The sequence below is a fragment of the Urocitellus parryii genome, chromosome 4 (assembly GCF_045843805.1).
Source record: "Urocitellus parryii isolate mUroPar1 chromosome 4, mUroPar1.hap1, whole genome shotgun sequence".
NCBI classification, from domain to species: Eukaryota; Metazoa; Chordata; class Mammalia; order Rodentia; family Sciuridae; genus Urocitellus; species Urocitellus parryii.
Window position 1 is genome coordinate 62,365,488 of NC_135534.1, and position 12,985 is coordinate 62,378,472.

Consider the following 12,985-nt stretch of genomic DNA (forward strand, 5'->3'; position numbering starts at 1 on the left):
TGTTTTTCCACTGGGGCCAAACCAGAGACAAGACAAAGAGGTGAGTACATGGAGCCACAGGTCTGTGTCAGACCACCCATTCCAGCTGTGCCACAGATCCACTGAGTAACATTGGACAAGTTGCCTAAAAGCTCTAACCCTAGGTGTCCCTCCCTAGAGTGGAGCAACAGCATCCTCAAAAGGCCTTCTCACAGCCCCATTTCCCTTCTTTCCCTTCTCCCATAAATGTCATAGAAGCAACATGGATCCTTCAAAACCCCCATGTAACAGGTGTTCAGTACAATTTGCACATCCTCGTGAAAGGGAACAGGTAGATGTGACTGGTGGGAACATGGAGATTACGGGGTTAATTCTACAGACTGAACCTAAATGCTAATTCTCAACTTGTTTTAAAAAATCTAAAATCATGTTGGCCCTCCTCTGACTTAAGATAATAGCCAGTAACAACATATTACTCATAGGACTGAGGATTGATTGCACAAAACTCCTTTGCTAAGAGGAAGACAGATTTCCCTGACTGGCGGCTGGAAAGCTTAATAGCCTCCAGGACTGTTAAAAGCAAGTTCCAGATAAAACCAGTCTGTACAAGCCAGGATGACCAAAGCTGTCTTTAGGTCCTCAGCATATAATTTAGTGTTATTATAACCCCCATAGGTTTCACTTGGACCACCATGAGTAAGACATGCACAGTAAGGATTCAGAAATCTGATACAACCCAATGGTCCCTAGGAAGGGCCTGGTCTGGATGTCAGAAGACCAGGCTCTGGGCTGGTCCTGTGGCATTTCCAGAAGACCACAGATCAATCAGACTGCTCGTCACTGCCCAGTGAGGAGCCAAAGCCTGGGCTCCCAGAAGGAGGAATAGGGTGCATTCAACTGCACTTAGGAAGCCCCACTGGTTCTCTCTACTCCTGCCTGACAGTACTGGGGTGAATATCAGCTCTAGGGGTCAGCCAAGGAGGGCAGCAGGGGCTTTGGTGGAGGCTCTTACTACCGAGCCCCAGGCTGGTCATTCCTCTGTCTGTGGGCAACCACACCACTACCTATAGTTCACACCACTGTCCTCTCCTCCCAGCTCCAGGTCTTCTCAAAAGGAAAATGAGGACTTTTCTAAGATTATCCCTCTTATTTTATTTTATTTTATTATTTGTTTAGTACTGGGGATTGAGCTCTGGAGCACTTTATCACTGATCAACATCTCCAGCCCTTTTTATTTTTTATTTTGAGACAGGTTCTCACCAAGTTACTTAAGCTCTTGCTAAATTGCTTGAGTCTGGTCTCAAATTTGTGCTCCTCCTGCCTCAGTTGCTGGGATTACAGGCATGTACAACCGCAGCTGGCCATGTCCCTTCCAGTAGTGGAAAAAGAGCAGGAAATATAGTTAAACACCTCCTCACTTCTACTCTCCCACTTTGCTTTTTACTATAATTTTCTTTCATGAGATTTTCCCCAAACCCAGGTGTCTCCCTTGAGCTGTGGTGACAGTGACAGGAAAGTTGGCATTGGAGTTCTTCTCCCTTGCCCACCAATCCTCCTTTACCTCATTAGGCTATTGGTACCCCACCAGCCCTTGCTTTGACTGACTCAAACTTTGACATTCCGATTAGAAATCTCCTCCTCTAAGAAATCTCCCCTGCTCCCACAGGCTGAATTAGAGACCTGTGAGCGGCACTCTGGGCTCCCCATAGCACTTTGGGTCTTCCCCACTGGACTCTAAGCTACCTGGTCACAGAAACCACATTTAGTGCATGCATGAAGTCCCTATGCCAAGCGGAGCTCTCAGTACATAATAAAAGTTAAGAGAAAAAAAAAAAGATATTGAGTAGGTAATAAGTGTATAAATAAATGGTGACTTATTTATACATAAATAAGTATTCCCAGTCCTAACAGAGATGCTGTTGCCACTGAATGAGGGTACTCTGGGAGTGGAAGCACTTCCCAGGACCCAGAACTTGAAAGGTCTTCAAAAAAAAAAAAAAATGTTAGGTTTCCATCTCCTCTTTCCTGTGAAAGAAACTCCAAGAAACTATTTCCCAGAATTAACATCCAAGGGAGTGACACTACAGGAAGAGAGATTTTAGCCCTAAGTAAGGATTGCATTATGTAAAGCAATACACTGCTAGAACCCATAGGCCTTGAGATTTGGCATTGAGCAACCTGTCACTAGAACTGAGCAAGCCCAGGGAATTCATATGAGTTAGGGGCTGAACAAGGTGAACTTTACAGTCCTCTATAGTATGTGGCTGTGAATTCATGATTCTCAAAGTTTTTCCCAGAAAGGGATGAGAAGAGGCACCCACCCCCGCTATGCTAGGCATCTGGGGATGGTGCTGCCACAACTCCCATGTACTGGAAGGCTTCATAGTTCCCATTTTCCTTTAAGCTTTTTGTATGAACCAATAAATATTCCTTCTCTGGTGGCCTGTGTTTCTTTTCCTTTTTTTTTTTTTTCAAGTTCAACAAACTTTGTTATGTTCTTTTTTTTAACTTATTTATTTTTTATTTTTTTTAGATGTTGATGGACTTTTATTTTATTCATTTATTTACATGAAGTGCTAAGAATCAAACCCAGTGCCTCACACATTCTAGGCAAGTGCTCTACCACTGAGCCACAACTCCAGCCCCCCATTTTTTTTTATTTTTTAAAGTTTATTTATTTATTCATTCATTCTAATTAGGTATATATGACAGCAGAATGCATTTTGATTCATAATTGCAGCACGACTTTTCATTTCTCTCATTCCACCAAAGTTCTTGCCCCAATGCCCCCTCCTTTCTCCTCCCTCCCCTTTGCCCAATCACAGCTCTTCCATTTTTCCCATGCCCCTCCCCATTATGGATCAGCATCCACTTATCAGAGAGAACATTCAGTCTTTGTTTTTTTGGGGATTGGCTAACTTCACTTAGCATGATATTCTCCATCTCCATCCATTTACCTGCAAATGCCATAATTTTATTCTCTTTTAATGCTGAGTAATATTCCATTGTGTATATGTACCACAGTTTCTTTATCCATTCATCTGTTGAAAGGCATCTAGGTTGGTTCCACAGTTTAGCTATTGTGAATTGAGCTACTATAAACATTGATGTGGCTACATTACTATAGTATGCTGATTTTAAGCCCTTTGGGTATACACCGAGGAGTGGGATAGTTCCGTCAAATGGTGGTTCCATTCCAAGTTTTCTAAGGAATCTCCATACTGCTTTCCTGATTGACTGCACCAATTTGCAGTCCCACCAGCAATGTATGAGTGTGCCTTTTCCCCAAAATCCTCACCAACACTTATTGTTGTCTGCATTCTTGATAATCGCCATTCTGACTGGCGTGAGATAAAATCTTAGAGTAATTTTGATTTGCATTTCTCTAATTACTAGAGAAGTTGAATATTTTTTATATATTTGTTGATCAATTTTATATATTCTTCTGAGAAGTGTCTGTTCAGCTCCTTAGCCCATTTACTTATTGGGTTGTTTGTGGGAGTTTGGGGTGTTTTTTGAGTTTTTTGTATATCCTGAAGATTAGCGCTCAATCTGATGTGTGTGTGTGGCAAAAATTTGCTCCCAAATTACAGGCTCTCTCTTCACCTCATTGATTGTTTCTTTTGCTGAGAAGAAGCTTTATAGTTTAAATTCATCCCATATATTGATTCTTGATTTTACTTCTTGCACTTTAGGAGTCTTCTTGAAGAAGTTGTTTCCTAAGCCAACATGATGGAAAGTTGGGCCTACATTTTCTTTTAGTAGGCACAGGGTCTCTGATATAATGCCAAGGCCCTTGATCCACTTTAAGTTGAGTCTTGTTCAGGGTGAGAGATATGGGTTCAATTTCATTCTACTACATATGGATTTCCAGTTTTCCCAACACCATTTGTTGATGAGGCTATCTTTTCTCCAATGTATGTTTATGGCGCCTTTGTCTAGTACGAGGCAACTGTATTTGTGTGAATTTGTCTCTGTGTCTTCTATTCTATTTCATTGGTCTTCGTGACTGTTTTTGTGACAATACCATGCCATTTTTGTTACTATAGCTCTGCAGTATAATTTAAGATCTGGTATTGTGATGCCCCCTGTTCCACTTTTCTTGTTAAGTATTGTCTTGGCTATTCTGGGCCTATTATTTTTACAAATGAATATCAAGACTGCTTTTTCTATTTCTATGAAGAATTTAATTGGAATTTTAATAGGAATTTTATTAAATCTGTATAGCACTTTTGGAAGTATGGCTATTTTGACAATATTAATTTTGCCTATCCAATTACATGGGAGATCGTTCCATCTTCTCAGGTCTTCTTCAGTTTCTTTCTTTAGTGTTCTGTAGTTTTTATTGTAGAGGTATTTTATCTCTTCTGTTAGACTGATCCCCAAGGTTTTTTGGTGTGTGTGTGTGTGTGTGTGTGTGTGTATGTGTTTGGGGTTTTTTGTTATTTTGGTTTTTTTGTTGTTGTTTTTGTCGTCATTGTTCTTTGTTTTTTGTGTTTTTGAGGCTATTGTGAGTGGGGTAGTTTTTCTAATTTCTCCTTCAGCTGATTCATCATTGCTGTATAGGAACATAATTGATTTATGGGTGTTAATTTTATATCCTGTCTTTCAGTTTATCCTTTTCATGATAGGTTTTTATTTCCCCACTGATTTTGAAAGATAGCTGTGCTGAAAATAACAATCTCAGCTGGCAATTGCTTTTTTTTTTTTTTTTTTTTAGCTCTTGGGATATCTCATTCCAGATCCTCCTTGATTTTAGGGTTGAGGTGAGAAATCAGAAGTGAGCCTTATTGGTTTGCCTCTAATGTGACCTGATGTTTTTCTCTTACAGCTTTTAACATTCTTTCCATATTTTCTATGTTAAGTATTTTGAATATGATGTGTCTCAGAAAGGTTTTATTTGCTCTTGATCATTTGGTCTCCTATATTCATTCTGTATGTGGATGTCCCTCATTTCTTTTTTTTTTTAATATTTATTTTTTTTTAGTTATCGGCGGACACAACATCTTTGTTTGTATGTGGTGCTGAGGATCGAACCCAGGCTGCACACATGCCAGGCGAGCGCACTACCGCTTAAGCCACATCCCCAGCCCCTCCCTCATTTCTAATATGGATAATTTTTTCTGTTACTATCTTTTTGAAGATGTTCTTACTGCCTTTATCCTGTATCTCCATGTTCTCTTTTATTCCAATGACTCTCAGGTTTGTTCTCTTGATGCTCTCCCAGAGTTCTTGTATATTCTGATCATGTTTTTTTTTCTTTATTGCATTCTGAGTATTCAAGTTTATATAACCTGTCTTCAATAACTAAAGTTCTATCTATTTGCTATGCAATCTAATCTGTTGGTGATGTTGTCCAGTGAATTTTTTACTTTGATTCATTTAAGTTGATTCATTTCCAGGGGTTCTAATTGGTTTCTTTTCATTATCTCTATTTATTTATTGAAATGGTATTTCATATCCTATTTGCTCTTTTAATTTGTCCCTTCAATTATCTGTTAGTTTACTGAACATTTTAATAATCAGTGTTTCATAGTCTTTCTCTGGAATTTCATCCACTTCCATATCTGTGGGACCCTTATTGGGGGAATATGAATTTATTCATATATTGGGGAGATTTATTTGCCTATTTCTTCATGTATTCAGAGGTCTTGGACTATGCATTCATGAAGATGGATTCCCCTTCCTCTTTTAAATGTGTGTCCTTTTGTGTGTAGTTATCCTTTTTGTTTTGAGACTTCCCTCTATCTTTGATGTATGAGTAGATGTCCAGGAGTGGGATTTGAGATGCCCCTCTGATTGTTCCTTCTTGGGACCTGGGCTTAGTCCCTGCCCAGCTCAAGAACTGCACTAGGATGACTGTTTATTTAGTGAAGACCCTTTGGATTCTCTAGGTCTCCCTCTGTACTCATCCCTTGCCTCCCCTCCTAGCCAAAAGCTTCATATTCAATATGCAGGGTCCTATAAGAAGTCTTGTGTATGAAACAATCAGATTCACCAGGAAATTTTAAATACATCAATGTGGACTTCACTGCCTCAATTGCCAAATGCAAAAGCTGAAGCCTACCCATTTAGGTTGTTGTAAAAATTACCCAAGAATGTATGGCATAGAAGGATCTGGCAACATTCCTGTATGTTTTAAATCACAATAATATGGCATGGTAGGTATCAGTGTTATGATAGGAACACGAATGGGAAGCACTTCTGGAGAACCAGGCACAAAACACAGTGATACCCACTGCCCTGATGGAGAGCGTGGGTTTTATCATGGAGAAATTTAACCCAGAGGGAAGTTAAACAAGCAGAACACTAAGGTTCATTTAATAATTTATAATAAATAGTCTCTCTCTCTCTCTCTCTCTCTCTCTCTCTCTCTCTCTCTCTCTCATACACACACACACACACAAACACATACACACACACACACACACACACACACACACAGAGAGAGAAACAAGTTACCAACATAAGAAACTGATGGTCAACACAAAGAACCAAAAAACTTCTATTTTTCATCTATCAATTTAGCAAATGCTAAGAAAAATAAAGTCCAATAAATGTGCTCTCACCTACTGTGAGACAGAGAAAAGACATCATCTAGAAGACAGTCACAATAATCATATAGTCAAACTAGAAATATTACCAAGAACAGGTGTTATTAGTGGTGGAGGGAATAGAGATGAGAAACATATTGCAAAAAAAAAAAAATGCTGGGCAGCACTTGGCAAGAAAGAAACCACATATGAAGAATAAGACCTTGGATGCCTTTCCCCAACCCTAACTGTTGGTTGTTGGTCTTTTCTCAGTCTCCACCCAGCCCTTGAAGATATGGGGAAGAGATAGCATTTCCAACATAGGGAACAGAGAGGAATGACAACATTTTTAAATAATGGCATAACTTCAAAGCAGAGCTTGATTCACTTGAGTTTCCCATGGATCATTCAGGTGGAAATTTCCAGTAAGCAGTTAAACTGGTCTGAGGTAAAAGGAAGAGACTTGGATATAAAGGAATGGGGTCATTAGGGTTCAAAGGTCATTGACCCTCATGGATGAGGAAAGGGTCAAAGGAGGGGGATGTAGAGAACTACTTTCTGTAGGGATTTTAACTTCCCCAGAAACAAGCACCCTCATGTTTCTCCAACTGTTCCTCCAGCCCCCAGGGCTCTGTGGGCCAGACTCTCATTCTACTGCCCCTGGGGCCCTGCTAATTGCCTAAGTCAGAGCATAGGAGAAATGACAGGAAATTCTTGATGTTACCTCAGGGAGGAACAGAAAGAATTTAACTCACTCAGAGAACCCGGGTCTGACTTGACCTGTCCTTACTTGTGCCTGTGTAAGTCCCGGTAAGTAGGAGAGTTTGTGTTTGGCCAGGCAGGAAGCTTGGGAAAGGCTTTCAGCTGGGAGGCAATATGGTCAAAGTTAAGCCCAAGGAGTAGGGGCAAAGGCCATCCCTTCACCCCTATTCCTCTGGCTAAGTACTTCACCTCCTCAAGTCCAGGGGAAAGAAGGGAATGACCTATGTATCCTTATTCCCAGCTTCTACCTCAGGGTTTGAAGGCCTCTGAAGTTGGAAATGTCTCCTAAACTATCTTCTGAGTCTAATCCAGAGTCATGTTTGACAGATGAGTTCCACTTATTCCTTTTCCTTTTCTGTGCAGATAAGCAAATCCTAGTCTTCTACAGATGCCCATCAGTAGCTCAAAAATGACTCTCAATCAACCTGTGCTCCTCTGCTCATGCCCCCTTCTGCACATTGACACAGACTCATTCACCCAGTCAACTCTGTGCCTGAGGACTTGGGGTTCTATCAGAATAGGGACACTATTAGTACAGAGCAACTCTGCTAGTGCCCTGAAGGATCTCACTTTGAGTGAGGAATAGATCTAAGACTGAACCTTCCCTTTTCTAGTCAGATGGAAACTGAGATTATGAAAAATCTACTTCTACAAACTCAGGAGTACAATGAAGAAAAATCTTCACAAGCATCCCTAAGTCCACTGACAAAGGTAACAACCACCCCTCTCTCTCCAATTTCCCTTCCCAGGTCCAGGGTTTGAGGCTGGCCCTGGGCTCACTTCCTTTCCCTTCCAAATGGACCCAGGGAGAGGCACTGATTATGTTCATTCACTTTACAGTTTTTAGCAATTTAATCTTCTCTGTCACCCTACAGGGCCAATATTGCCATTCCCATTTTACACCTGAGGGTTGCATAAGTCCTTTGCCCAGATTTGCACAAGCAAGGGCAGGAACAGGAATCACAATGAAGTGGTTTCACCTCCCCATGTCAGTGTCAGCTCTGCCTTGGGCTGCCTTCTGTGAGATGAAACAGAAAGCATTCAGCAGCCTATCTTGTCAGAACCTTTAAGCCAACCCAAATGCTTGTCCCGTAAATCTCTCTCTAAAGGACTAGGTTTTATAGATAAAATAGGCTCTGTGTGGCTCCAAGAAGCACAACCAGGAACAGTGCAATAAATATTCAAAGAGTATGATGGTGGCTCAACAGAGTACTTCCTGAGAGTAGGCCCTGTTCACCCTCGGATGTGATAAGATGGGCTGTTTTAGGAACGGATGGGTCCCCCCAAACAGTATGGACTGCCAAAAAACCGCTTTACCTTCCCAACATTAGAGGGAAGGAAAAAGTGCAGGGTGTCCCCACCCTCACATTGCAGGGACTCACAATCCTGCTGAAGGGCTGTATTCTATCCTCCTGAGAAGCAGTCCTCCACTGATGTCCAAAAATTTTGGACTCTGTAGGTCTCTGATGCCTTGGTTCTTGGATCCTATGATCCCAGTGGAGGACAAAGAAGAAGAGGGATAATCAATTTTCCCTCTTCCAGTCCCTAAAAAGTCTCTATCTCTAAGTAGCTTGAGATATGAGCAGTCCCTGCCCTCCTTGACATTCCCCCAGACTTTTCTGTGATAATATCAGGCCTCAATCAGGTCTGCTTATCATAGTCTAAGTCCCAGAATCTCCTCTCCATACCCTTTTCTTCTTTCACATTTTGGGGTCAGCCTAGGATGGATCCCAGGATTAAGAGGTCCACATTCCTGAAGGTATAGCTGTTGAACAACCAGAGTTCAGGAGAAAAGAATTTTCAGGTGATTGCTCCAAAAAGAAGCAGGGGAGGAGAGAAAGGATCAAGGAAACGAGGTTCTGTATGGCTTGGTCAGATGGTACAGTAATAAAAGATGACAGAGAAAAACTGATAATTTCATATTTTTATTCTTTTATATTATATGAAATATTCTAAAACCATGGAAAGTAGAAAAAAACATAGTTGAAAAGAAAGTAAAACTACAGATGGGGAAGAGACCATAGAAGAATATCTGTCTAAGTTCCAGATATGGAAAGAACTAGCAAATGGTTTTATAGTTTCCTCAAAATATTCTTTGATGAATTGGAAAAGAGTAGCAATTGACAAGAATATCAATTCACCAAAATGAAAGAAAGATGGATAATGGCAACTCAAAGTTAATCCCTATAAAATCTTAGATCCTACAATAGATCATCAAATAGTGTGTAATGTCAATTTGAAAGAAATTGTCACTTCATGCTTGCTCTGTACAATGTGATCTCACCCAAGACAGAGACAATCAGCTATTCATTGTGTATTCCAAGCCCCTAGCATAGGAACTAGCACAAAATAGGCCCTCAATATGGGTTCATTAGGGAAAAAAATGAAGGATTTTTATAGAAAAAGAAAAGAAAAACTGGACTGGAGCTGGGGCTCAGCGGTAGGGCACTTTCCTGGCTTGTGTGAGGCACTGGGTTCGATTCTCAGCACTGCATATAAATAAATCAAATAAAGATGCAAAAACAACTAAAAAATATTTAAAAGAAAGAAAAGAAAAACTACAAAGTAGGGGCTATGGAAGGTGGTTATTTCTTGAAGCACCTCACTAAATATTAACAAACAACTCTTTATCTATAGAAACACTGTGTTCATGGAGGACAAAGTACCCAGGGCAGCCTGGTGAGGCCAGGGCAGGGAGAGGTGGGTTCTGACACCAGAACGACTCCTCCCCTCTCCAGGAGCCATCCTGCTCCCTCAGGGAAGATGTCCGGGTGGAGCAATGGCAGCTCCAATGGGTCCTACACCAGCTTCTTCCTGGTGGGCTTCCCAGGACTGCAGGACTCCCGTACCCTTCTGGTGCTGCCCTTCCTTGGCCTGTATCTGGTGATCTTCTCTGCCAATGCACTGGTCATCCACACAGTGCTGTCTCAGCGGAGCCTACACCAGCCCATGTACCTGCTCATTGCCCTGCTCCTGGCTGTCAACATCTGTGCTGCCACCACCGTGGTGCCCCCCATGCTCTTCAGCTTCTCCACACACTTCAACCGCATCTCCCTGGCTCACTGTCTAATCCAGATGTTCTGCATCTACTTCCTCATTGTCTTTGACTGCAACATCCTCCTGGTCATGGCCCTAGACCGCTATGTTGCCATCTGCTACCCTCTCCGCTACCCAGAGATAGTGACAAGCCAGTTGCTAGCTGGCCTGGTGGGGGTGGCAGCGGCCAGGAGCACGTGCCTTGTTGCTCCAGTGGTGGGACTGGCCTCACGGGTCCGCTTCTGCCGCTCAGATGTGATCCACCACTTTGCCTGTGAGCACATGGCCCTGATGAAGCTCTCCTGTGGGGATGTTTCACTGAACAAGACTGTGGGACTCACCATCCGCATCTTCAACAGGGTCCTGGACATGCTTCTACTAGGAGCCTCCTACACCCGCATCATCCATGCTGCCTTTAGGATTTCATCAGGTGGAGCACGTGCCAAGGCCCTGAACACCTGTGGTTCCCACCTGCTGGTCATCTTCACCATCTACTCCTCCACCATGTCCTCATCCATTGTCTACCGTGTGGCCCGTACTGCCTCTGAGGATGTGCACAACCTGCTCAGTGCCTTCTATCTATTGCTGCCCTGTCTGGTGAACCCCATCATCTATGGGGCCAGAACGAAGGAAATCAGAGAGCATCTAGCAACTCTGTTCCAAAGGACACAGCAACAAGTCCCCACTGAGAAGCTCCAGTCCCCACTCTCACATAGAGAGCTTCCTGACTGATTCTCTGGGACTTGTGGGTCCTAAAATCTCTCTCACTGTCCAATGAGGGGATGGCATTTATGTGAACTAGTCATACCTGTTATATTTTGGCTTGGCTATCTGCATTGATCTTTTTTTAAAATAATTTTTTAGTTGTAGATGGATGCAATGCCTTTATTTTATTTATTTATTTTTATGTGGTTCTGAGAATCAAATCCAGCGCCTCACACAAGCCAGGCAAGTGCTCTACCACTGAACTACAGCCCCAGCTCCATGCATTAATCTTTGAGAGTCTTAGAGCCATTTTCTAAAAAATTGCCACTCTGAGTTATGCAGTAACTGAAAAACCAGCCTCTATCTCAGAGCAAAGCCTGTCCAAGGAAAAGACATGACCTTTGTCCTTGGAAAGACCCACAGAGCCTCCTAGGCATATTCCCACCCTGCTAAGTTGTTTATCTACAAATAACAGGAGAGATCTGCTGGGCCAGGTGTCCCTGACTCAGTCAGGCTAGGTGGGGACCCATAGCAACCCCCTAGCAGCCACCAATCAGCATGAGACAGGGAAATACCTGGGATGCCAGAAGACCCTCCCAGTAGTTTATGGTGTTGGGAAACCATGTAGTTTGGCATGAACACCCCTCTTGGCTTAAACCAATCAGTTCAAATGAATCCCCCTCTTGCACTAACCAATCACCCCTACCCAACTTGTTCCTGCCAGTGAAAGTGCTAATCATGTTTTAGAGTGGTTATTTGATTTTCTCGCAGTGTGTGATGATTTGCTAAGAGATGCTATGATGTATGTGAAGTCCCTGCCTTCCCCAAAGAATATATAAAACTGCTGCAAACCCTGGGCTCAGGGCCTCTCAGCGTCACCAGTTGCTGTGTGTGCATGCGGAGGACAGAGCTAGCTCGCAATAAGCACCTCTTTGCTGTTTACATCCATCTTGGTCTCTGGTGGTCTTTTGGGGGTCCCGAATTCGAGCATAATATAACGAGCTGCAAAACAAGCTTCTATCTCTGACTTCTGTTTTCTCCCTTTCCCTCTGCATGTTTCATTCGTTCATTCAGCACATGTTTATTAAGCTGACTCTATGATTGTAAAGAAAATGTCTGTTTCCCCCTAGAGGAAGGTCCCAATTTATCAAGCTGTAGAGATGCAATATTAATAATAGTTTTGTGTTCAAAATTCTGTGGAAATGTAGAGGAGGAGATACTCATCCAAACTAGGAACACCTCACAGAGAAGGTGAGTTTGAGTTGTATTTGAAGAATAATAAGGTGTTCTCTGGGTGAAAAGGAGATGGAGAAAAGAAAACTCATTCTAGGCAAAGGAAGAACTTAAGGAAAGGCGTAGAGGAATAACTAAAGACAGCAGACCTGGACACTCTCTAATAGTGTCCCTAGCTTGGCAGGTGTATAGGGCCACAGAAGAAAATGAGTCTTTGATGGGTAGTCAGAGGCCACATGATGAAAGACTTATCTGTCATTATAAGGGAGTTGGAGATTTTACTCAAGGCAGTAGGTAATCATTTAAGAATTCAAAGTAGGAATGTAGCAAGATCGGATTTGTGTTTCACAGTGATCACCCTTCTGTTATTAGTAAAATGCCAATTGGAGGGAGACGGGCCCCAGGGCGAAGAGCATTTAAGAGGCTGTTCCAGTCCTCCAGAAGAGAAAACAGTGGCCTGAACCTAACTAGTGATGGCAGAGATGGAGAAGGGTAGCCAATGTAAGAGAAATCAGAATCCTGGATTTGTATGTAGGAGACAGAGGCAGAAAGAAAATAAGGAGATTATCTGTACCAAAGCAAGGGGAGGAGAGAGTATGAAGAAGGCTGCAGTAATTGGCAATGTTGAATCCTCTGATGGGTCAAGGAGAGCAAAGAACTTGCCTCATAATATGTGGATTGCTGAAAACTGCTTTAGCCAGAGTGTTTTCTTTCTTCAGGCTCTAGAGATACAATGC

General features: G+C 42.3%; 1 protein-coding gene across 1 annotated transcript; it reads left to right on the forward strand.

Annotated features, from left to right (window-relative positions):
- Positions 1-10,037: 10,037 nt before the first annotated feature.
- On the forward strand, positions 10,038-11,042 carry LOC113191278 (olfactory receptor 52K1-like). Its single transcript, XM_026400948.2, has one exon. It carries the CDS (start codon positions 10,038-10,040, stop codon positions 11,040-11,042), a length of 1,005 nt encoding a protein of 334 aa, XP_026256733.2.
- The last annotated feature ends 1,943 nt before the right edge of the window (positions 11,043-12,985 follow it).